Here is a 25,307-nt window from a genome sequence, read left to right on the forward strand (position 1 = left end):
TTTTTTTTATTTCACCACACATTGAATTTTTTCCTGGTTATGCAGTGTAATTTATGCAAAAATTCAGCCTGTCATTGCAAAGTACAATTAGTGGGTTTCTAGGTGAAAAAATGCAAGTGCTATGGCCTTTTAAGGAGGGAAAAAACGGAAGTGCAAAAATGCTAATTGGTCTGGTCCTCTAAGGGTTAATAGCAAAAAAAAATTGCTGTTATTTGAAATAATGGCCGTTATTTGCCATTAAATGACGGCCATCTACTCAATTTCAACAGTGTGTAAACATAGCCTTTCAGTGTTTTCAATCCACTCCTGATTTTGGTTGCAAAATACTGACCAAATTACTGAACAAATATATTATGTGTGAACATAGCCTAACTATGATTTTGACAAATAGTTTTTGGGGGTTAAATGTTAATGACCGAACAAACAACCATAAACATAGCATACACAAGTTTGTGGCCATTTTTGTGTATACATTTATTGATATCCACCCCAATATTGGTAAGCACAAATAAAAAAAAGGAAATAGATTAAGAAACAAAACCCCCTAGGCAGTCAGTACTAGTGAATTGCTGATTTGTTTACTGTAACACATATGTATCACGAGTAGAGATGATCAAACATCAGGAAATGTCAGATTCAACTCGAACCTTCAACATTTGGTTCCCAATGTCTTCCTGTTCCTAGGCTGTATCCCTGTTTTCCAGGTGGTACTCGGGCTGTCTCTTTCCCACGGAATGGGAAGGCATCAGGAATCAAATGCTGAAGGTTCGAGTTCAATTGAACCTGACATTTTCCGATGTTCGATCATCTCTAATCACGAGTAGGTAAAAAAATTTTTCTAAAATTGTCATCGTCTTTAATTAAAAATCCATGAGATGTGGGAACTAGGTGGCACTATTCATCTTTATATTTTCTTCACATTATAAATCCCTTTTTGAACCTCTTCCTGATATAACTTGGATATAACCGTATGTCTATTTTTGCATTCCATTCCTGGTTGGTTGATAGAGGTCGCAGGACTAGTCTGCTAGGTATGGAAGCCGATCAGTAGGGCCGGTCTGTCAGCGCAACAGTGAAGGACAGAATACATTGCAGGAAATGTGCCAAACCTGGCTTATTGTTGGAACTGGTAATGGCATCATTTGGTTACATTATACTTTATTCTAACATACTAAGTTCAGTCACAACAGAAACACCATCCATACCCAGTACATCAGTTCACATATGTCAACCGGCATAATATATCCTTTCACCTTGTATAGAGTAGTTTTCATAATGGTTTATTATGCTGAGCAATCAGAGGTTACAATACTAACAACCACAACATTATATATACAATGGAGATTTCATTGTTGGTTAATACTCAGGAATAGTTTACAGTTCATTAGCAACTGAAAAAAGTAACTCAATAAGTCTGTCATACAACAATGGGAGAAATCAACAGGAAAAACTAAAAATTCTATTTACATAGTTCTATAAACATTTACATTTGTAGCTCTGGATGAAACCTACTATACAGATTATAGACATTCTTACACAGACATCATATTGCACACCCAAGACCTCTTATCCTAATGCACAGGCTTTCATGCAGCTTCTTCAGCCGAGCAGTCAATGCCAGCATATGCAAACTTCTCATAAAGTGTTGTATTCACGTAGGTCTAAAAAAAAAAACAAGAACTGATCATGACCATACCATATTTTATAGGTTATCTGTTTCTGTATGGGTATTCTCCAAGCCTATTAAATGGGTTATCTAGCAAAAATGTGAAAGAAAATTCTCAAATCAGCTGGTTTCAGGAAGTTCCAGGAAGATTTGTAATTTACTTCTATTTAAAAATCTCAAGTCTTCCACTACTTATCAGCTGCTGTATGCCCTGCAGGAAATGTTTTGTTTCAGTCTGCCACAGTGCTCTCTGCTGACATCTCTGTCAGAGACAGTAATTGTCCAGAGCTGCACCAAATCCTCATACAAAACCTTTCCTGCTCTGGGCAGTTCCTGTCTCGGGGAAAAAAAATATTGTTATTGTTTGATAATTTTATATAACTTTGTAAAATAACTTAATTAAACCTTGTCTTTTTCACCCATCCTTTTTTGTGGCAGCTGTAAGGGGCAACACGGCCCCTCTACTGCCACCAATGGTTTCATCAGGAACTGCAGGGCTGCACACCTGGCACAGTGGCTTGGCATACCTAGACTGGCACTAGGAATTGCCTGTGTCTGAGGAAGGAAATTAAATTGTTTGTTTTCCAGTATAGTAGTAATAGGGATGTTGCTAAGCTCAGAAATAACCTTATGTTGCAGTGTGTACCTGCTTACTGTGTATGTTATTTTATTTTATTATTTATTATGGCCAAGTAAGCTGCTGACATATATTAGGTAGTTGTTGGAAGGGTAGAGTAACATATAATAATTATAGTTAAATAAGAGCATATAGTTATACAAAGGCTACTACTCATCCAAAATCAGTTTTACAATTCTCACCTTCCTTTCCTCAAGCATCCGTGTCAAAGAGACAAGTATTTTCCCAAATGATGGTCGCTCATATGGTTTTTCACGCCAGCACTGTCGCATAAGGTCATACCTTCAATTCAATAAACATATTGTTATTGCAGCCAGGTAACATAGGTGCTTATGATATTGTAAGTTACCTAAAGCACATATTTTATCAATGAGGGACCCCAGGCCAGTGCTATTTCGGGGTCAAGAAAATTTCTGGACTAGAAAAATGAAAATGAATAGTTAAAAGCTAAAAGTTATCAAATGTCTGCTGGAAACACAATGTATGGAACCACGTTTAATGCAGAAGGCCAACACAGTAACAAATACTTCCAGAGTTCTTAATTTGTTGGAAAAGTACAGAGAGTAGAGAATAGTATGACTTTCTTACACTTCATCATCGCAGTTTAGTGGTTTCTCAAGTCTGTACCCTTGTGGTAGCTTCTCATAGAGTTCTGCACAAGTCATACCACAATATGGAGTTCCACCTTGAAGTAAAATAACATTACACATTAGTCATCACTAATTTGAGGTCAGTGAGCTTTAGTGGCCAAATTACATTCTTGAAGTTGCGTTGAAATTAAAGGGAACCAATCACTGGAAAAATGCCCATGAAGCTATACATATTGGGGGACAAATATTATCTGGCTTAAAGGCCTTTTTAAGGCGCAGGTAGGCCTGATGGTCATAAAAATATTCGCAAACAGTGTTTTCACCATAGTTTTCACTTGATTTGCACGAACGGGCTCCAGTGCACACAGGATTATGTAGAGGCATTGTGCCTCTACATAAATCCTTATAGCTCCAGTGCAAAACACACCAAACTTAAATAAATGTCCTTTTCTGAGGATTCCCCCTCAGACTAGTGATTGGTCGCTAGTTTGGTGCTAAGGACCGCTCACATAGATATCAATGTGTAAAAAAAAACGATAAGTGGCAAATTAATGCCGTCCTGCACACATTCGTGTATGCCTCTGTGACTGTGGGTGGCCCACGGATGATGTGAAACCCGCAATAATGGACCTTGCACTTCTAGGGAATCTAGACCAGAATCTGGACTGTATATTGGCAGGTCCTGTTTTTTTTCTGCAGTCTGGGCTCCAGGCAAATGCATGGACCATGGCATCTATGATCATGTGCATTTCCCCATTGACTTTATCAAGTCCTATAATGTCCATAATTGAGGGCTGCAAATTACAGGTGTGGACTTTCAGCTAATTCTGTAATAAAATATTAAGAGAACACTGACAGCTAGTAGAGATTGAGTCATGGACAGGTTTTAATGTACCCATGGGGAAGTAAAACAGAGCAGAGGCCTACACTTTATAGGCGGCTATTGATAAACCATTTGTTGTCAACAATAACCTAAAAGTTCTTCTATAGGGCAGCCCTATGCCCAGTACGAGTGCCAATGCTCACTTAATGGGCCTTCTACACACCTCAGTGATTGTGCAGCAAGCACCTTTGCTTACATTATTGTAAGCTGCCTATACCCTGTGTACATGGAAGATGTGTGGTGGACCTCTGATTTTTAGGGTCAGACTGTTCTAGTAATTAGCCAACAACTGAATGTTCACTTTTTTGTCAGCTGGTTGCTGGATCTTTTGTTGTTCAGCTGGTAATTTTTCTATGTAAAAAAACCCTTACTTGAAAAAGTCAGTGCACCAATCTCAAGGTCTGAATATCTGTATGTGTTACAAGAATAAATCCCTGGTATAAATACTGAAATCTCTGATGAGCACAGTATGTATTGATGCATGCTCACATAATGACACACAAATTGTGTATTGTATATTTACATATAAAACACTTCTACACAGACGAATGTGCTCATAGTTGCCTTGAGTATGGCCTTATTTGTATGTTCCGCGCAGTCTGTATATACAGATGATGTGCTACGGACCGGACTTCTGAACTCCCGGCATCATATCATTATGATGCCATGAGCTCCAAAACTTTTTAAGGCTGGTCCATAGCACATCGTCCTCATATACGGACTGTGCTTGGAACGTGAGAATGTAGCCGAGGAAAGGTTTAGTAGAACTTCAGTAGAATATATTAATATAACAGGAGTATGAAGTAAGAAAAACCACATCCTTACCCAAACTGACAATTTCCCATAGCAAAACACCAAAGGACCACCTAAAATAAAACCCAGGAAAAGTTATTGGCTTGTATTTAGCAAAGGGAATAAAAACTTACTGAAAGACCATGGTATGTATGCCTGCTGTAACATAGAGCGGTATTTATGGACAAACAGTATATATATATATATATATATATATATATATATATATATATATATATATATATTTTAAGAGGTGCTCCAAGGAACAAAAAACGTCTTACCTCCCTGACATTGTGCAGCTATAGCTTAAAAATAAATCATATAAAAATATGGTTGTGTGAACACACCCCAAACAAATTGGTAGTGTGAACACTACCACAAATTGCAGGTGTGTAACATAAAGCTGTTCTTAAGCTACAGGGTTGGAACTAACTTGAATCCATTTAACCCATTAGAATAGGGTTCTAAAAAGTTGATTTTAAAAGGGAACTTCAGGTTGCCTTGTTAAAAAAAACAACAACTCTTAAACAATGCAAGGTTCATACCTATGTATCTCGGCACTCTTTTTGTTGATTTACGGTAGTCCCCTCCTCTAATGCTCCATCTTGCTTTTCCTGTTCCCCTGCACTGCTATTAGACTACATTTCCCAGTAGTCTTTGTGGTCCCATTTGTCCCGCCCTAGACACAGTTTCTCTGACAAGAAGACTTACCCCGAAAAGAAGACCTTCATTTTGCAGGCTTTATTTTTTGGAGTAGGCTTGAAATATAAGCCTTACTTCAAAAATAATCCCTCGTTACAGTCAGCTGAGCAGATCCTTGACACTGGGGGTGGCTCAGCATTAGCCAACCAGTGCCAGATTTGGTATTCTCTGCCCCCACCTGCTCAACACAAGCTGGAAAGGAGGTAAGATAACAGTGGGACATACAGTATAGCAGCTAAGTACCATATAAAGTGGGGATACAGTGTAGGGGCATACTGTGCTTCTCAGAAAAAAAAGACCTACCCCGAAAATAACTTATCTTTACATCTACTACAGAATTCATGCTAACTGGCACAGTTACTGGCCTTTGCAGCTGCTCTAGTTGTGAGTCAGGATGTAGGGGCACACTGGCAGTTGCTTATATTAGGTAGGAGTCAGACCTTTTTTATGTGTTTACTATTGGGATGTTTTTGTGCCAATTTAACAGACGTTTTTATTTAGTTTTTTAATGCATTTTTACAAAGAATCAGCTGTTAACTGTCTGTGCGGGCATATAGCCCCACAGCCCTACCCTTGCAGTAGGGGTATGACTGTGCTGTTGAATTATTACATATAGACTCCTTCTTCATTGCACATGCCTAGCTTTCAAAACATGTTAGTGTATTTACATGTACAGTAGTATGAGTAAAAAAAAAGCAAAATACAATGTAAAACGGATATTTAGAATCTTATAATGTGCTACATTAAAGCCTTTTGAAAAACAGACATCTATTAACACATTCTATAAAAATATATATTTTTTCCCAATATGGGTTTAGATTGACATTTTTCCATAGACTTTAGACTATGTTCACACATCGTAAAATAAAGGTAAAATACGGCTGTAATTTTGAAATAAAAAAATTGGTCATATTGTAAATATAATAAAGCGCTCCATTGAAGTTAATAGGATATTGGCACACACTGTATAGAATTACAGTTGTAATTGATTACAACTGTCCGAATAATAACCTTGCTCATTATTTATAACCTGCTTTTGCAAAATGTCACCTGCAAAATGTGTGGCTGCTTCTGGGTCCTGAGGTGGTGACATCGCAGGCCCGCCCAACCAATCAGCAGCTGCAGCGGTGTCCAGCCTCAGCTGCTGTGCCTAGGGCCGCATCCAACATCTACAGCCACCGGTGATCAAATGGCAAATGATCGGACTCGAAGATGCTCAAGTTGCACTCATCTCTACTGACAACTAGTTTGAACTTTTCTTTGTGGTGTACACTATTCTTTCAAATGTACAGAAAAGGTAAAACTATACTTACACATCACTGTTTGATGTATAAACACTGTAGTTTAATGACTCAATTGCCATCCATCGAACTGGAAGCCTCCCCTGGAAAAATACATGAAAACAATACATATATTATTATAAATTATATCACATACAGCTATTTTAAACAACTATTTTAAAGGGGGATTCCCATCTCAACTAATATACTATATATTTCTGCTATTACATATAGCAAACTTGCCTCCTTCTCCTGATATGCTGATTCTTCCCTCCCATTGTTGACAGCTCATTGCCTAGGTTACATTACAAGTCCTTTATAACTATATATACATACCAGAGAGACCACTGCTTTTAGAGCAGAGCCATGATCAGAAACCTAGATAATAAGCTGTCAACAAGGGGATGGAAAGAGAGACCATATCAAGAGGAGGCAAGTTTGCTAAATGAATGAATTTGGAGCCCTACAGGTTTTACGATTGTAAGCCCTCGCGGGAAGGGTCCTCTTTCCCTATGTACCAGTCTGCCATTTACCTTCATGTAATGTATTTTGATCTTGTAATGTTCCTGCTTGTTACCCCTATCACTTTATAGCGCTGTAGAATTAAGGACGCTTTATAAATAAATAATATTAATGACTATGTTGTTTGAGATGGTAATACCCCTTTAAAGACATAAAAAATGGAAATAAAACAATACAAGTAAAAAGGTTCAATAACTGTATACATTAGGAAGAAATATTTAAAGTGTTTCCTTTTTAACAGGAAAAATATCCACTTCTGGGACTGGGACATTTATGTATAATCCACAGGATAAATATCTGTGCTTGGGGCCCTCTATCTCCTGTGGATGAATGTCCCAGATGGGAATAAAAGTATCCTTCTTTAGTAATTTGTTAAAATTCGATTCTGCTATAGGGCTCATGCACACAGGCATCGTGTCTTCTAGGATAAAATGCCTCTCTACATCAACAAGACCCCATGGAGAATGTCACAGTTTGTGTTCTGTTAGTGTGGTATGTACTTTATATAAGTCAGAGGCATAGTGAGGTACAAGCACTACTATGAAAACGGGTCACTTGTTACTCTTGAAAAAGATGCTTTTTTTACAGCTCTTTTAGTTTGTGTGAAAATTCTCTATGAACACGTTCACATGGTTAATAACTATATGATTTCTTTTCCAACTTTAAAAACCACATTTCTATTCAGTTCAGTGGTCGAGGGAACCATTCAGAAAAGAAATGAAATGTGGTCATGCGCTGAAGCTCCCACTGAAGGTAATGGGAGCTTTAGGGCCTGGCATCCCCCATAATATCTGCAGCTCAGAGAAAGTTGAGACCCAGTGCTGCACATAGGCCCAAAATGTGCTCATGTGTAAATGCCCTAAGGGATGTAAGAAAATATGAGAACATGTGTAGGCAATCCTCACATTGCCTTTATTGAAATTGTTTTACCCCATCAAGTATATTTGCTCTTTTTGTTGTCTCCCCACAGGTGCCCCCATAGTTGTCTGGATTCCAGTCAAAATAAAGTTTGTTTTGGTATGCTTGGTTATTCTTTTTGGGGTGCATGTTGTCTAACTATGGGGAATAGCTACACACTCCATTCATTACTGTGATATTATTAGGGAGTGGCCACCTGTATGCTTTATGGCATGCTTATGAGGCCTGGAGAGACTTGTCTATGGTGAGGTGGTGGAGAACTGAAGGCTGGAGTGGCATAAGGCCCGCAGATAGGCTGTGGCTTGTCACGACTGCTAAGAAGGACCTAGTGCCCCAGTGTCTTGAGACACACTCTAAATATTTCCTAGCATGGCCTGCAGAATGTTTCAGGTAGACCGTTAGCTGGCTTATGAACAAATGCCACTTTGCTGTGGCAACTGTGATTGTAGCCTTAGCCACAAAGGAAGACAGTAAGTAGTGCTTGGTGCATGTGAAGAAATCAGAAAATGGCTCATCCTTAGGAACTTCAATCTTGTATCTGCTCTTATTTATCTTCTTGGCATGCCATAAAAGTTAAAGGGTCAGTTAGAAGATATTCTGTTGTGTAAGTATGCATGTGCACTGCACAGTATGGCTTTAAACACATACTTACCATTGTCTTTTTTACATAAACCTCTTGTCCTCTTGATAAACCAAAATCTGCAATTTTTGCAATAAAGTTTTCGCCAACCAATATATTTCTGGCTGCCAAGTCTCGATGTATGAACTAGACAAAAAAAAAAGTGTATGATTCTTATTGTAGGTGGATCTGTCTGATATGTTTTCTTATAAAAAGACAGCCTGTTACAGCTACAGTTACACACAAGATTGTGCCATAAGGTTAAAGGGCACAATGAAAAAATACAGCAGACTTATAGCTAAAAGTGGACTATAGAATGTGATGCATTTTATGAGGGACCCCCACCTCGCTTTGAGGTGACTGACTGCTATTTATGGAAGAGTAGGGAAATAGCTAGATGTCTACTATATTCTTTCATTGCTCCTATTAGCCATAGCACAAAAAATATTATGTACCATTTGCATAAGTAGTCCCGTCTCCCTGCTCGGATCATATCTTGCGAGATCTGATCCACGCAGTGAGACAGGACTACTAATGCATCATGAATATGCATATTTAGAAGAGGACTGTGGGCTGGTACACTGAGGAGCCCGGAAACGTCCCCAATGCACCAAACCAGCTTATTCACTTAAAATACTCCAAAATGGGGCAACGCAGGAAGATAAGAGGAACGGTGACGGAATCCGAGGCTATAGCGCTACAGGTATTTAACAGTAGGTTTGTTTGTACAAATGTGCTTTTTGTTTCCCTTTAAACAAACGGAGATCAGCGGTTCAGCAGATCTCAACTGTGAGGATTCCACCAGACACAGAGGGGGAAATTTATCAAAGGGTGTAAAATTTAGACTGGTGCAAACTTGCCACAGCAACCAATCACAGCTCCTCTTTCCTTTCACCAGTCTAAATTTTACACCCTTTGATATTTATCTCCCCCAAAGTTTCAAGCAATGAAAAGACATCCGGCACCTAAGGTAAAATTCCAAACTTTTTCAGACAAATTTTGCAAGGCATTTGTATTTCTGGCATTGTATCCCTGCATTTTTCATTACAAGTCATGTGATTCTTTCATCATGTGATTTTAGGATTTATATTAAATAGAGATGAGCGAACCGGGTTCGGGTTCGAGTCGATCCGGTATTTGATTAGCTGGGGCTTCTGAGCTTGGATAAAGCTCTAAGTTTGTCTGGAAAACATAGATACAGCCAATGACTATATCCATGTTTTCCACATAGCCTTAGGGCTTTATCCAACTTCAGCAGCCACCGCTAATCAAATGCTGAAAGTTCGGGTTTGGATAGACTCGAGCGTGCTCCAGGTTCGCTCATCTCTAATATTAAAGAATTGTGGGGAAAAAACACCATTCAAAAACACCAATATGCATATAGACAAGGTAGTTTTTAAGATTTTTTTTTTTTTTACCCCCTATAGATTATTATGGTAGGAGCATGCTGAGATTTGGAAAAACTGCCAAGGAGCATAAAATGAACTGCAAAAGAGCCAAAGACAAAAATAATATGTGTGTATGGTGTGTTATATTTCCCTATTGAGTCAGCATGTAGAGTATGCACATCATGATTCATGAACGGCTTATGATGAGTCTAATGCTTGTGTCATCAACATGTTCATCTTTCCTACGGTTTAATATCAATGAAATTCAGCTGAGCAAAGGGAACTTGGGAGGAATATTGTGAGAGGAGTTAAAGGTGTCCTTACACCATCACTGTAGCCGATAGTTATATCTCCCGATCTCCCAATACACAGGTGTGTTCAGATGACTTTTGAATAGTGATGAGTGAATACTGTTCGATCGAATAGATATTTGATCGGTTAGTAAGGTATTCGATAGTATCGATTATCTAATAGTACGCCGAATAGTCGATAAATATTCGATAAGCGTTCAAATCCCCCTTCCCTTTTCCTGAGGTGTCATTGTGGACTTGGTGAACCTTCAAGTGGTCGAATAGATGTTTTTCAATAATCGAATACTTGTTCCCATAGACTTTAATGGGATCGAATATTCAATCGAACGTTCGAATATCTGAGAGATATTCGTACGAATATCGAATATTCAAATATTTCACTATTCGCTCATCACTACTTTTGAATAAAATCTATGGGGACTTTTAGTACGCTGCTCTCAACCATTTCTGGCAGAAGATTGCCATACTACTCTCAAACGTCATTTTTGGCTAGGCGCCGGGACTGATAGAATCACTCCTCTAAGTTCCTTTGATTAGTGTATGTAATACTGTAGAGAAGAGGTAGAGGAATTAGACGAGTTGCTTACAGAAAAACACCTAAAAGTCTTAAAACTTTATATTGAAAATCCCCATACTTCTTACCATCCAGCTCCAAATAGCCATCCTGTAATTTATAGGGTGTTCACCTTTTCATCTCTTTATAAATTGTAAATCTGTGATGTTTTTCTGAAATCGGGGCTAAGCTATATTATGTAAAGGAGTTTATCTCCTAAAATTATATGGTTGCAACATATTTATAAGCCATTTTACAGCTATTTATAATTGCAGTACACACTAGGTTATGATTCAGCCAGGTTTCATAAATGACACATTTTAAATCACACGCTTGTATTTTATGGCATTGGAATTATCAACCTGTTTTTGGCTCAGGTAATCCATGCCTCGAGCGACATCTGCTGCAAATTGTAGAAGCTGCTGTGATGACAAGGTTGATGCTGTGCTGTTGGCTATGGCAAATGCTGGGTCTGTTTCCAGAACTCGGCTTTTCCGTAGAAAGTCCAACAGGTTGCCATGGGGAGCGTATTCTATAGCCAAATACAGGTAACCTGTAAGAAGAAAAAGTTGAAAATGTGATGCAGTCAGAATATATTTAACCCTGGGATCTGAGCTGGGGAAGAAGAAGTCACTACTTTAAGAAATTGCATAAGTAGGCTGCACAAAACATGTCTGTGGGCGGGCATGCCAATACTAACCCAGCTAAGTAATTTTTTTACCTAAAAAAATGCTGGAACAGATTATAATCAAACAACTATCGATGGAACCTGCCGCACATCACATACATATACATAATAGCAGGTTTGTATGTGCTAACCTCCTTTTTGTTTCCTTTTAGTGACTGGGCCCCATGTTTTAAACCTGACCTGATGCTCTTACTTATCCAAGTGATTCTGAGGTTGTATTTTCATGACATATTGTACTTTACATTAGTTATAAACTTTAGGTGATACATTCAGCTCTAATAGTTTGTAAACTTTTGAAAACTTTGTATTTTTCTAGGTTTGAAATTCTCTGCTGAAATTTATGCCACATAAATTGGTTCATTAATTGACATCTACAATAAGTTTACTTTATCTTGGTATGATTTGTTAAATGTCCTTTTACTTTTTTAGGACGTTAAAACGTTCATAAATTTATCTGAAATCTTTTTAAAATTTTCAAGAAAGATCAGATATTTTAAGTGACCGGATCAGTACTGAAGTGGATTTAAGAGGATTGTTTGTTAGAATCAGAGAAGAGCTTGGGTACTAAAAATGAAGAAAAACATAAACTATGGATGTATTAATCCATTCATACTGACCTCGATGTTCACAGGCTCCCAGGAGATTTATAATATTGGGATGACTTCCAAGTTTACAAAGGACTTCAAGTTCTCCTGCAAAATCTCTGTGATCATCCTTTGATGCATATTCTAATAACAAACAAAAATATACATTTTAACTGAATTCCTTTTTTGCTCTGAATTTAGATATTAAATATGGATACACAAGTTATGTATTGTCATTGATTTCACTTCATTCACATATACCTTTCATCCTCTTAATAGCAGCATCCATTCGTAGACCATCCTTTTTGATCCGTGCCTTTAGGACTTGTCCAAAATTCCCTTCACCAATAACATCTTGAAACTTTATATCATGCCAGTCCAATACTGGATACTCCACTGGCTCTGGACTGTTTTTTGCTTTCCTTAAATGGTTGAGTGTTCCAGCATTAAACTGTACAACTGGCTCCTCCCTCTAAATAAAAATAACAATGATGTGATTGGTTTATTGTTAACAAGTATGCACTATGCATTGCCCAGCCCCCAGAGCGCCAATCCGCCCTTTCAAATGATTATTAGTGGAGCGGATCGGCCAGGGGCAGGCCATATAGGCCCTTTGAGGGCCGGGCAGTGCTCCTTGTTAAACAAAGCATTACATTAAAACTGTACGGAAACAGTGCCGAGGATAAAGTTAAGAGACATTCCTCCATGCTTTGTGCCCGGTTTACAATAGGGAGCTATCAGCATGTTAGATTAGTCTAACCTGCTGATAGTTCCCCTTTAACCAAAATATGGGGATAAAATTATAGTATTCTCAATTTTGTCCCAATTTATAATCCATGTTACTGTCATGTAGCGTAGAAGCTTTTTATCAGCCATTAATCATTATTAATCATTAATTAGGCCCCAACTCCTTGACATTATTTACAAATAAATATATTTTTTTAATGTATATAAAAACAGATACACACAGAACTATATGTTCTAAATACCTTTATTGATATCTGTCAAGCAGAATTCCTTTAAGTCTACTACTATAGAGAAAAAAGGAATGCCATGTGGCAAACATTACTGTGACTAGTTTTGACTAGTGGGTATGAATAAAAGTAGCTTAGAAAGTGTGAGTAGAATATTACTGTGGGGCTTTATGTATGGATCCATAAAATCTAGACTGCACTTGCAGTTGTCAAAAGTTTTATTTTATGGTATGCCGCTTGAAAAGTAACCAAAATTATCTGAAAGTGGGGTCACTTAGTAGCTGTTATTCAGTAACATTAAAATTTAGCAGGGTACCAAAATGTGCAAAACAGTTCTAAAACGATAATATTATTCTATTCATAATATAAACATAACATATACCTACCACCCCATTTTGAAAAGCCTGCGCCATTCTGTGCTGGAAATTGGCACGTTTCAGTTGAAGCATTATAAGAAATGCCAGTAAAATGGTTAGACAGGTCATGCCAGCAGAACCTAAGATAGCAATGAGAAGCATATTGCTGTCTTTGGAGTCAGCCCCTATAAGACAGCACAATAGATAAAAAAAGAGAGTAAGATGTTGTTTACAGAAAGCAGTTTTGTAATTTTAGTAGGAAGATGACAGGTGGCTCACGATATGTACCTGCTGTTATCTAATGCAGCCCAGCCATCCTTGTATGTTCACTTGCCAAGAAAGCAACATAAGCTACCCCTGCTCCGCAAATACAATATACAACCCCCTATACTATAGCTGCAGGAGTGGGAAAAAGTGTTAGATCAATATGAATAAGTACCTGCTGTTATCGTCTCTGCCGTTCTGCTCCTGCAGCTATAGGTGTCGCTGTAACTGCTGTTGGGGGGGGGGGCACACCTACATACTCTTAGAGCAGTGCCCAGGCCTCTACATGGACAGCGGAGCCTATAGCTGCAGGAGCGGGACAGCCAGGCAGATAACAGCAGGTGCAGGAGGTGTCATCTGCCCCTTTGCTCTTCGAGCCCTGTCACTACTTTCTTTCCTGCAAGCTTTCTCACCACCCATTACTAGTTAGGAGCTCCAGACCACCCACATGATTACATATTGGGACATATAGATCACCTTTACTTATATGCTCTGAAACAGTGTTGGGGAGCATATAGGAAGATATTTATAGCTATAACAGCATTCTTCTCATGACTGGTTCCTTTTAGATAAAAATGTATAGACTTGCTCGACCAACAGGCTGTACATATAATAAACTAAAGAAATCAAGTCACTATAAAATAACTAGGCCTACTAACTTTTATTATATTTGATGCAAAACATTCTCAGGACATGGTACCATTGTGCAGATTGTAATAAGAGATGCGTTATTTTAAAGTGACTCTGTACCCACAATCTGCCCACCCCAAACTGCTTGGGATAGCTGCTTTTAATCCAAGATCTGTCCTGGGGTACATTCGGCAGGTGATGCTGTTATTATCCTAAAAAACAACCTTTAAACTTGCAGCCCTGTGCCAAACTGGCGTTGCCTAGAGTATCTGTGCCCTAACTTACACCACACAGCTACAGCCAAATCTCGCACATGTTATGGCATAGTGAAGCCTTAATTCTTCTGACTAAATTCACCTGCACAACTTCAATATGTAACATGATATTTGCATCGGGATGTGTGGTGTAATCTCAGCCAGGGGCATAACCTAGATGTAGATAGGAGAAAGAGAAGCACAGAGAGCTGTAGCAGTCCTAAGGCGTGGGGACTGTAGGACCTCTCTCTCACATTGTTACCGCTACATTAAAATGTGATTTTTAACAAAATTACTGCATAAACACAATTTTGAAAGGTATGCCTACACATTTTTTTTATTACAACCTGCACAATGGGTTGGGGGGGGGGGGGGGGGGCGTGTGACATACAGTGGGGGAAAAAAGTATTTAGTCAGTCACCAATAGTGCAAGTTCTCCCACTTAAAAAGATGAGAGTCGTCTGTAATTTACATCATAGGTAGACCTCAACTATGAGAGACAAAATGAAAAAACAAATCCCAAAAATCACATTGCCAGATTTTGTAAGAATTTATTTGCAAATTATGGTGGAAAATAAGTATTTGGTCACCTACAAACAATCAAGATTTCTGGCTCTCACAGACCTGTAACTTCTTCTTTAAGAGTCTCCTCTTTCCTCCACTCATGACCTGTAGTAATGGCACCTGTTTAAACTTGTTATCAGTATAAAAAAGACACCTGTGCACACCCTCAAACAGTCAGACTCCAAACTCCACTAGGGTGAAGACCAAAGAGGTGTCAAAGGACACCAGAAACAAAATTGTAGCCCTGGACCAGGCTGGGAAGACTGAATCTGCAATAGGCAACCAGCTTGGAGTGAAGAAATCAACTGTGGGAGCAATAATTAGAAAATGGAAGACATACAAGACCACTGATAATCTCCCTCGATCTGGGGCTCCACGCAAAATCTCACCCCGTGGGGTCAAAATGATCACAAGAACAGTGAGCAAAAATCCCAGAACCACGCGGGGGGACCTATTGAATGAACTGCAGAGAGCTGGAACCAATGTAACAAAGCCTACCATCAGTAACACACTACGCTGCCAGGGACTCACTTGTCCCACTGCTTAAGCCAGTACATGTCCGGGCCCGTCTGAAGTTTGCTAGAGAGCATTTGGATCAACCAGAAGAGTATTGGGAGAATGTCCTATGGTCTGATGAAACCAAAGTAGAACTGTTTGGTAGAAACACAACTTGTTGTGTTTGGAGGAAAAAGAATACTGAGTTGCATCCATCAAACACCATACCTACTGTAAAGCATAGGGGTGGAAACATCATGCTTTGGGGCTGTTTCTCTGCAAAGGGGCCAGGACGACTGATCTGGGTACATGAAAGAATGAATGGGGCCATGTATCGTGAGATTTTGAGTGCAAACCTCCTTCCATCAGCAAGGGCATTGAAGATGAAACATGGCTGGGTCTTTCAACATGACAATGATCCAAAGCACACCGCCAGGGCAACAAAGGAGTGGCTTCGTAAGAAGCATTTCAAGGTCCTGGAGTGGCCTAGCCAGTCTCCAGATCTCAACCCTATACAGGGCCGATTCTAGGTTCTATGCTGCCTGAGGCGAAAATTGAAACTGCGCCCCTTCCCCCGCAAACACAACTATATACCAGCAGTGAACATTGCATATATAACTACATACCAACAGTGCATACAGAACTATATAACAGAAGTGCATACACTAAGGGTATGTTCACACTGAGTAAAACAGGTGGAATTCCGCGGTGGAACTCTCCGCCGCAGGATCCCGCCTGTCTCACTGTCCCATAGCCCGTCTATGGGAGAGCGTGCGCTCCTCCGCAGCCGCCGCTCTCCGCTCGAAGAAGTAACATGATACTGCAGCGGCGGCTGCAGAGGAGCATGTATAAGTGCCAGTCTTAATGGTGGTGACATATGGGGAGCCAAGTGTTAGAGACCCCCAAATAGTATAGGCCTCAGACGGCCTAATACTGCCAGCTTCAGACACTCAATAATACTGTTAGCCTCAGAGACCACCTTACCCATATCATCATACTACTCCCCCCTTCATCCTCCTTCCCCCTCCACCATCATACTACTCCCCCTTCATCCTCCTCCCCCCTTCATCCTCCTGCCCTATCATCATACTACTACCCCCACCTTTATCCTCCAGACCCTCCATCATCATACTACGACCCACTTTATCATCCTCCTGCCCTTCCATCATCATAGTACTACCCCTCTCATCCTCCTGCCCATCCATCATTATAGTACTACCCCCCTCATCCTCCTTTCCTTCCATCATCAAACTACAACCCCTCTCATCCTCCTTCCTCCTCCATCCTCATAGTACAACCCCTCTCATCCTCCTGCCCTTCCATCATTATAGTACTACCCCTCTCATCCTCCTGTCCTTCCATCATCAAACTACAACCCCTCTCATCCTCCTTCCTCCTCCATCCTCATAGTACAACCCCTCTCATCCTCCTGTCCCTCCATCATCATACTACTACCCCTCTCATCCTCCTGTCCCTCCATCATCATACTACTACCCCTCTCATCCTCCTGTCCCTCCATCATCATACTACTACCCCTCTCATCCTCCTGCCCTTCCATCATCATACTACCACCCCTCTCATCCTCCTGCCCATCCATCATTATACTACTACCCCTCTCATCCTCCTGTCCCTCCATCATCATACTACTACGCCTCTCATCCTCCTGCCCTTCCATCATCATACTACTACCCCTCTCATCCTCCTGCCCATCCATCATTATACTACTACCCCTCTCATCCTCCTGTCCCTCCATCATCATACTACTACCCCCTCATCCTCCTGCCCTTTCATCATCATACTACTACCCCTCTCATCCTTCTGCCCTTTCATCATCATACTACTACCCCTCTCATCCTTCTGCCCTTTCATCATCATACTACTTCTCCCTTCATCCTCCTCCTGCCCTTTCATCATCATACTACTACCCCTCTCATCCTTCTGCCCTTTCATCATCATAGTATAACCCCCCTCATCCTCCTGCCCTTCCATCATCATAGTACTACCCCTCTCATCCTTCTGCCCTTTCATCATCATACTACTACCCCTCTCATCCTTCTGCCCTTTCATCATCATAGTATAACCCCTCTCATCCTTCTGCCCTTTCATCATCATACTACTTCTCCCTTCATCCTCCTCCTGTGCCTTTATCATCATACCACTAGCCCCTTCATCTGTATTTAAAACAAAAAAAGCCATACTCACCTCACCAGTATGGACCCTCTAGTCTTCCAGGGACTCCTCTCCCGCTCTGCATGGATGACATCACTCGCGCTCGGCAGGGGGCGGGGCTTCCCGCGGCAGGGGGCGGAGCTTCCCGGGACATGGTTTTGCCGGGGCTGTCTCGTCAGAATCAGGACAGTCCCGGCAAAACCTGAGGGCCCCCACCTGCTCCCCTCCTCACCATCCACCGCTTCTCCTTTCCCTCTGTGACAGGAGAAGACGCCACACAGGCCCCTCCCCCAGGCCAGGTCACAGCGCCATACACGCTCTCTGTTGTACAGCATTGTGACCTGGCCTGGGGGAGGGGCCTATCACCCAGCGGATGCCGTACAGGGGAGAGGATTACAGTGTGAGTGGGGGCGTCTTCTCCTGTCACCGAGGGCCCCGAGTCTGACGGCAGTGCATCCCTAGAAGCTGCAGAGCCGAAGCTTCTAGGGATGCGGAAAGGGGGACACCTGAGCGGGCGGCGGGATTCAGATGACAGGGCAGAAGTTGCCGCCCCTAAAGGGACCCCAGAATGTGCCGCCTGAGGCGGAATACTCATTCCGCCTCATGGCAGAAGCGGCCCTGACCCTATAGAAAACCTTTGGAGGGAGTTGAAAGTCTGTGTTGCCAAGCGACAGCCCCAAAACATCACTGCTCTAGAGGAGATCTGCATGGAGGAATGGGCCAACATACCAATAACAGTGTGTGCCAACCTTGTGAAAACTTACAGAAAACGTTTGACCTCTGTCATTGCCAACAAAGGATATAAAACAAAGTATTAAGATGAAATTTTGTTACTGACCAAATACTTATTTTCCACCATAATTTGCAAATAAATTCTTACAAAATCAGACAATGTGATTTTCTGGATTTGTTTTCTTATTTTGTCTCCCATAGTTGAGGTCTACATATGGTGTCAATTACAGGCCTCTCATCTTTTTAAGTGGTGGAACTTGCACTATTGGTGACTGACTAAATACTTTTTTTCCCCACTGTATTTACTATAGAGCCGAAGTAGTTTTACGTATTATGTTACAAAACACCTTCTCTTAATAGGTCTTTACAAAAAAAAGTGTGTGTTAAAGCTCTTGTTATTGGTAAAATTTATTGAAGTAATAGTTTAACATCTGATATCGGGTTTGATGGTCTTATATCAGGTATTTTCCTTCTCTCCTGAGCCGACATCTAGGCTGATATATGACCACATCCAAGGTCAAAGGAAGGCTGATAAGAAACATGTCTGAGAATTACTTCTCCCATTGAAAGACATCAGCAGATGTAAAAAAAAAACATTTTTATTTTTATTTTTTTTATAAAGACCTATGGAGTTTTGTACCATAAGTATAAAGCAAGAATGAAAAAAAAAAAAGTGTTTCAAAGTTTATAGCAAATGTTTTGTACCATGAGTATAAAGCAAGAATGAAAAAAAAAAAAAGGTTTTCAAAGTAGCCTTTAAGCTAATGTGAAACCTTACCTGTAACTTCCTGACGGGTTTTTACATCTCGAACAGGATTATTAAGGCTTTGTCCAATATTGTTCTCGGTGCATAACTCTATCAGATATGGAGAGTTGGCTTCAAGTCCCTTCAGCTGATACTGAGTAATTGTAATATTTCTGATTTTTATGTCATGGTTATATTCTGTGTCTCCAAATATCTTATATCGGATGATAACAGTAGAAATCGAGTGTCCCTCCTCAATTGCCCAGGTGACAATCACAGAGGAATCCGTGATATTAAGCACTTTGATGTGTGCGGGTGGTGGTGGAACGTCTGTAATTGGATGAATAAAACATTAAATACAATATCCTAAATTTGTTAGATATGACCATAAACGTAAAGGGAGTGCTTAACTAAATACATAGGGGGAGATTTATTAAACATGGTGTAAAGTAAAACTGGCTCAGTTGCCCCTAGCAACCAATCAGATTCTTCATTCCTCACAGACTCTTTGGAAAATGAAAGGTGGAATCTGATTGGTTGCTAGGGGCAACTGAGCCAGTTTCACTTTGAACCATGTTTAATAAATCTCCCCCATAGTCCATAGACAAAATTTTTGCACCACTGGAGATTTGTGTGTATTTACCTAAAAATGTGGAACAATCTGCAACCAAATTATTAGTAAAAAGAATTGTCAAATTTTAACAATACTTAATTTTAACAATGTATTCTGCTCCAACTATATTTTCTGTTGTCATTTTTACTTACGGTTGCTGTATGTCCATGCAAATATTGGCTCACTCCATTCTCCCTGTGACTTGGTGTTCACCCTCACTTTGCACTGGTATAATGTCTTTGGCTTGAGTTTATCTATAATAATTCCAGTGCCATTTCCTGGAGTTGTTTTGTAAATTGCTGTATCAATGGTGTTTGGACTGCAGCATTCTGCTTCATACACATGTTCTTCCCCAGAGTCTTCCTCATTTGGCAACCAAGTTAGATTTAGAGATGTCTGACTTCTTGGTGTTAGGGTGATAACCTTTGGGGGAGGAAGGCCTAGAAAAAGACACAAGCAATATTGCTTAATGGTTAATACTGATAGTACCAAGCAGTGGATATATATATTATAACATTAGACTCTGTTTATTAGAGTCAAGGTTTCTTTTTCTAATTGTTCCTTGACAGCTTCTATAGATCAATGCATCTTCAAATTCCAAAACCCCCCATTTTTGGGCTCTGTTGGTGTACTGCTATTTGTGACAAAAAAAAAAAAAAAAAAAACACTGCAAACTGTGCCATTTGTAACAGAAAAGTTAACTGAACAACTGAAATCTCAATTGAAACCCAAGAAAAATGTCAGCCAAAGGACTTGATTAAGAAATACTAAAGTCTGGACAAAGTTTTGCATAAAGCATGTCCTGGCCACCTATAGCATCATATTCCCCTGAGCCATTGCCTCTCTCGCATCCTCTGTGCACACTGGAGAAGGTAGGAAGACTCAAGTGTCTTTTACTAGACTGTACTGACATAAGATAAAAGGCATCAGAACAGTCTATATATATAATACGGACTATTTTTCCCCTCTGTAAACCTGTAATTTACATATAAGGCTCTGTTTTCCTTATGCGCTCCACTTTTGTATCAATACCCACAAACAATAGTTATTATGACAGAAAACTATAGTGGCAGTCTATATGCTGTTCTTAGTTTTCCATAGAAAGTGTTGCGCGTGCATGAGCGTGCGTGCGTATGGCCTACTATAGTCATTCTCAGTAGTGTTCTCCTCACACTTTGCATAGAAATCATATAGAGTATTAAAAGGTGGCTACCCTCCAGCCATATGAAGAAACCCAGAGCCTTCCTGACATAATAAACTTGTTTAGTTTTAGATTATATATGGTTCCTGCTTTACCCATATTGCAATACTGATAACATTGTCAGAGTATATCAATCTTGGCTTGTTGTTTTATCATTTGTAAGTTCTATAGAACAGCAATAGTCTTAGGTTATTTCAACACAGGGATGAAGATACATAGACCAGGGAATTTAAGGTTGTTGGTTTGTAAGATTGCATCCCAGCCAGGATGTAAGTGGCAACAGAAAGGGAGTTAGCAATGGGCAAAGAAAATTAAGCTTCATTTCGCCTTTACCAAGCTCTACAAACCTAATTTGGGAAAACTCCTTTGAGAAATCCCCTAAAAAGTGACAGTACAAGCACAGAATTCTCAGGAATGGCACTTGCAAAGAAAGGTCATGACTAGTCCATTATTACCAAATGCTTCTGTGGTGAAGATACTTTCCGGACCAGGATGTCCCACTCCTCCTTCTCCTTTGCGTCCTAACTGAACACAAACCTTGTATTCGGTTTTTGGCTCCAGGTTTTCAAGTTTTACAATTTTAGAATTTACAGGTACTGTAAATAAAATTGAGGAGAATCATTTGTCTAATAATGCTTTCTTTTTATCATAAACTGTTAAAAATATAAATTGCATAAACAATTAAAAAAAATATTAAAGTGGCGGAATAATATGTTGTGAGAATGACCTTGAACTGGTTTAAAGGATTGCGGTGCTAACCGAACAGTGCAGCAGCTGGTGGACTAACTCCAACATATGACATACATGAACATCCACATTTAGAAGAGGTTAGTTTCATTTGGAATGTCACTTTATAGCAGGGATTGGGAACCTTCGGCCCTCCAGCTGTTGCAAAACTACAATTCCCATCATGCCTGGACAGCCAAAGCTGTCCAGGCATGATGGGAACTGTAGTTTTGCAACAGAGGGAGGGCTGAAGGTTCCCCATCCCTGCTTTATAGGCTATGAATTTTATTTTTCTTCAAACTATTTTTCTTTAAAACAGTAAAAAAAATTAGGCCACATAATTTCTTACCAATTACGCTGACCCATCCAGTTGACTTCTTTGAGGGTTTAAACAATACAGTTGTAGTTACAATGGGACCATCTCCTCCATAGGAGTCAGCATTAACATGTATGTGAAGATAGTTGGGCCCACTTTTATTTAATATTGGGCCATATTTAGGATATGGAGCAACTGAACAAGAAAAGTAGAGAAATTATAATCTTATTTAACACTAAAACCAAGATTTATTTATTATTTATTTGTTTTACCCAGGCTAAGTTACTACACAGTAAATATTTTAAATTGAAGTAATTTAAAAAAAAAAACCTTTGTGGCAGCAATTGATTTGAAAACAATGTTTTGTTTTTACAATCTGTGCACATAGTGACATTTTTTCTATATACTTTACTATGGCACATTATTACATTTAAAATACAGTCGTACTTTGCTTTTATTTAAATGTGTATGTGAAAATAGCCTTTATGGTGTAAAGTGCAGTAATGATGACCAGAAGTGTACTCCTGCTTCTAAAAAAACAATTAAGTAGAATTACCATGATTCCAAGAAATTATTGTCTCCCTCCATCTCCACCGGCCAGCCTCCCACCCCTACTAGAAATTACTATCTTTCTCATTCACGTTTCACTCTAGGTAAGCAGGCCAGCATTTATACCCCTCACCGGGGCAGCCCTCTACAGATCTCTGTGGTCACCCAGCACAGTCAGGTCCCTGCTGGGGATGATTCCCTCTCAAAAGGGGTCCAAAGAAAGGTTAGTACAGTTAGTGCATACTTTATATATACTAGACCCTGCACGTCATTGTCCAACCCTTATTTCATCCATATGAAAGGAGAAAAAAAAAAAAAACCCTCTACACCAATTTACCTAATTTAATTTTTTCCCTCTCTATTACTTCTTTATGGAGTCCCTTCCTCCTTTGCCCCCTTCCCTCTTCTGGATTTAAGTTTTCTCCTTTTATTGTGTTTTTATAGATACAAAGGAAGTATATAGGAAGTGCAATTTTTTTATTTTTAAATTAATTGGTGACACAAAGTTATTTATAAATCACTTTTATTTAGAATACTGAAGCCTTCCAGTACTTATCAGCTGCTGTATGTCCTGCAGGAAGTTGTGTAGTCTTTTTCTTCAGACACGGTTATCATTGATGCCACCTCTGTCTGGGTCAGGAACTGTCTAAAGCAGGAGCAAATCTCCAGAGCAAACCCCTTACACAAACAGGTGGTTGCAGAGAGCACTGTGTCTTACTAAAAAGACTATAAAACTTCCTGCAGGACATAAAGCAGCAGATAGATACTGGAGGGGTTTATTATTATTATTATTATTATTATTATTATTATTGCAATTAATAATAATAATAAATAAATATATATATAAATAAATAAAATGATAAAAAGTGATGAGCATTAACACACAGCAGGCAATCAGAAACTGCACTTTCAGTGTGATTTCTGTAGCTAGAGCCATTGAAGAAACTATGGTGACTGCAAGGTTACATGACCTTGACTGCACTGGTGACAGCGGGAGTCTGAAAACTACAGATGAGCTGCAGCAGAGGAAAATAGAGCTTTCCTGATACTTCCTCACACCTCCTGCATAACCTGTATTCATAGGAGCTTTGGGGATGGGAATGGGGAATGTGTTGGAAAAATGGGAAGGGATTCAATATGACTGCCTGAGGCAAAAGTTTGGGTAAAATTTTGATGGAAAAGTTTAGTAAATGCTGCTGCTGCTAATGAGGGACGAGTAAGAAGAGAGGGAGAATTAGAGGAACAAAAAAAATGCAAAAATCACCACCACAAAATGTAGGTAAACACTATGGAAATAGAGATAAGTCTTACATGATTCCTACCTTTCACATAGATGTGCACATGCTGCTCATCTGTCCCTGCTAGGGTCTTCACACTGTATATCCACCAACCTGAAAATCTAGGTATGATCTTTCCCACTGAAAACTGGGCAACTGTCTGCTGATCGATTTCAGTGGTTGACACAGCCTATAGAACACATACATATTAGTCAGTTTAATGACTGGATTTAATGGAAGTGATACAAAGAAATGCATACAAATCATGACAGACAATCTTTGTAATGGGTATAAAGTAGAGATGAGCGAACCTGGAGCATGCTCGAGTCCATCCGAACCCGAACTTTCGGCATTTGATTAGCGGTGGCTGCTGATGTTGGATAAAGCCCTAAGGCTATGTGGAAATCATGGATATAGTCATTGGCTGTATCCATGTTTTCCAGACAACCTTAGAGCTTTATCCAAGTTCAGCAGCCACCGCTAATCAAATGCCAAACGTTCGGGTTCGGATGGACTCAAACCCGAACCGGGTTCGCTCATCTCTAGTATAAAGTGGAAAATGGAGCAAGAATTTGTCTGCCTCGTTTTTTAAGCTTCATGTAGATTAATTAGTCCCAAATATACACAAAAAGACTCTCCTTTACGCAAAACTTTCTTGTGCTGGGCTAGATGAGTTAATGATTTTTCTTATCTGTTCACAAATTTTTTATTTTAACTCAAAATGACGGTCGTATTTAGCTTTTATTTTACTGTGTGTGAACTTAGCTTATAGTTTATACCTACATTTGCATGGTTTCTTTCCACAATCCAAAAACAAACTTTCTCTTAAACCACTGCATGCATGTCTACAATAAGGAAATCAGTCATGTGAGCAATTACAATCCTTGTACAGTGTTGCATAATGTGTTGTGTTGAATGTATTGTTTTTTTTTTTCCACTCTGGGGGTCATTTGTGAGAAATTTACCCCTAAATGTAAATTTAGCGGTTTGTATCTCCTGTATAGTTTGAATTTAAGACTTGCAGGGCCTCTGATAGGATCTAACTAATAGGTCTTGTTATAGGTACCTGTTGTTATAACTTTAAAATCTAAATAAGCAAGAGTTGTGATATAAAGCAAGTTAACAATTTACTTTTTTTTTTTTTTTTTGTTATCATGCTGTAAAACAAAGCTATACTTACTTGTATCCAGGTCCAGTTTCCTGAAGGCAGCTTTTTAGTCTTGTGCTGGTTGAAAAAAAAGAGACTAAACACATGAAGTCTGGCCAGTACAGAGTTATGGCTCAGTGCGTTCATCAATCACATGACTGC

General features: G+C 39.6%; 1 protein-coding gene across 1 annotated transcript in view; it reads right to left on the reverse strand.

Moving 5' to 3' along the window:
• Positions 1–1,264: 1,264 nt before the first annotated feature.
• The window catches only part of TEK (TEK receptor tyrosine kinase), a 96,544-nt gene continuing 72,501 nt past the window's right edge, over positions 1,265–25,307 (reverse strand). Inside the window, exons 9-23 of the mRNA XM_069961986.1 lie at positions 24,044–24,188; positions 22,206–22,367; positions 21,586–21,726; positions 20,082–20,369; positions 19,350–19,646; positions 13,494–13,648; positions 12,395–12,605; positions 12,167–12,277; positions 11,224–11,414; positions 8,643–8,756; positions 6,584–6,654; positions 4,602–4,642; positions 2,892–2,988; positions 2,486–2,585; positions 1,265–1,661 (exon numbers count right to left, since the gene is read on the reverse strand). Coding sequence (XP_069818087.1) covers positions 1,587–1,661; positions 2,486–2,585; positions 2,892–2,988; positions 4,602–4,642; positions 6,584–6,654; positions 8,643–8,756; positions 11,224–11,414; positions 12,167–12,277; positions 12,395–12,605; positions 13,494–13,648; positions 19,350–19,646; positions 20,082–20,369; positions 21,586–21,726; positions 22,206–22,367; positions 24,044–24,188 — 2,199 coding nt within the window. The 3' untranslated portion in view covers positions 1,265–1,586. The remainder of the gene's footprint in view (positions 1,662–2,485; positions 2,586–2,891; positions 2,989–4,601; positions 4,643–6,583; positions 6,655–8,642; positions 8,757–11,223; positions 11,415–12,166; positions 12,278–12,394; positions 12,606–13,493; positions 13,649–19,349; positions 19,647–20,081; positions 20,370–21,585; positions 21,727–22,205; positions 22,368–24,043; positions 24,189–25,307) is intronic.

Source organism: Dendropsophus ebraccatus, chromosome 3 (genome assembly GCF_027789765.1).
Source record: "Dendropsophus ebraccatus isolate aDenEbr1 chromosome 3, aDenEbr1.pat, whole genome shotgun sequence".
NCBI classification, from domain to species: domain Eukaryota; kingdom Metazoa; phylum Chordata; class Amphibia; order Anura; family Hylidae; genus Dendropsophus; species Dendropsophus ebraccatus.